We start from the raw sequence: 1,098 nt of genomic DNA, 5'->3' as shown, positions 1-1,098 counted from the left end.
GCATGATGTGTTTCCACCTCCCACTACAAAAATCCAGATACTTGAAAAGCCGAGCTGGGTCATTTTGCTGTGTTTGCTGTTCCTGTCTTCTATCAAATCCCTTTGCCATTTACTCAAGTTTCCTTATCCAACCCGTGGATAAAAGCTGGATACCAGACTGACACAGCATGCAAAGTCCTCTGAGCAGGGAGAGCAGGAACATCACATCATCGTGTTAGCACTGATCTGGAAAGGACAAATGCCAGCAGTACTGGCTTCATGTGGAAACCGCAGCTCGAGCCATATGCTCAGCTGGGTTCCTACGAAGGAGATGGAAGTCACCGGCTTTTCACTAAAATACATAATTCCTCTCTCTCCGCACATTTGTTTGTTGTTTTTTTTTGTTTGGAAATTCAAAGAGTGATCCTGCCAATAAAATAAACTCCAAAACTAATTGAGGAATTTGTTAGCTGTTAGCAATGTCCACACAAAAGAAGCTGGCCCCGGTGCTACCCAAGCCACTGATATTCTTCCTGTTGAAACAGGGGTTTTCCCACAAGCCACGCTGTGCTTTTGCTCCAATGTTGTGGCTTGGCCACTCTCTCTGCCTGGGACACGTGCTGCAAAACTCTCACATGCTTCAAAATATATCAACCATAGTCTCCATCCTTAGGGAAGCCATCAGCAGCTCATCGGGATAATTATGCTTGGGCTGCTGGCCCCCAGTAGAAGGTTTGGTCTGATATTTGGGCAATGAGAGACAGACCCATGAGCTGGGTAAGCCCAGTGGGAAAGGGGTTTTTAGTCTATGGGGAAGTCACTACCTTCTTATAGCTTGTGCTGCTGAGTACGGGTCCTGCCAGGCGTCCACCCATGATTGGAGCCAGAGGATGCACGAGATGACACGTTGCTCAAAAACCCACCCACGTGACTCACCTGACAAGATGGAGGCGACGGCGGCGATGATGAAGGAAACGATGACCCCAGGCCCTGCCATCTCCTTGGCCACCAGGCCGGACACCACGTACATACCAGTGCCCACGCAACTCCCGACGCCGAGGGAGATGAGGTCGAGGGTGGTGAGGACCTTGGCCAGCCTGGCACCCTGGGCGGTGGCCG

At 50.5% G+C, this 1,098-nt stretch overlaps 1 protein-coding gene across 1 annotated transcript in view; it reads right to left on the bottom strand.

Annotated features, from left to right (window-relative positions):
* SLC7A14 (solute carrier family 7, member 14) overlaps positions 1–1,095 on the bottom strand; it is a gene marked incomplete at its 5' end in the record, with an annotated part of 15,121 nt that extends 14,026 nt beyond the window's left edge. The window contains one exon of the mRNA XM_009586871.1: positions 916–1,095. Coding sequence (XP_009585166.1) covers positions 916–1,095 — 180 coding nt within the window. The remainder of the gene's footprint in view (positions 1–915) is intronic.
* Positions 1,096–1,098: the final 3 nt, after the last annotated feature.

This window comes from Fulmarus glacialis, unplaced genomic scaffold (genome assembly GCF_000690835.1).
Source record: "Fulmarus glacialis isolate BGI_N327 unplaced genomic scaffold, ASM69083v1 scaffold3741, whole genome shotgun sequence".
Classification (NCBI taxonomy): Eukaryota; Metazoa; Chordata; class Aves; order Procellariiformes; family Procellariidae; genus Fulmarus; species Fulmarus glacialis.
Note: the sequence above shows the minus strand (reverse complement) of the source record. Positions and strands in the feature narration are given on the sequence as shown.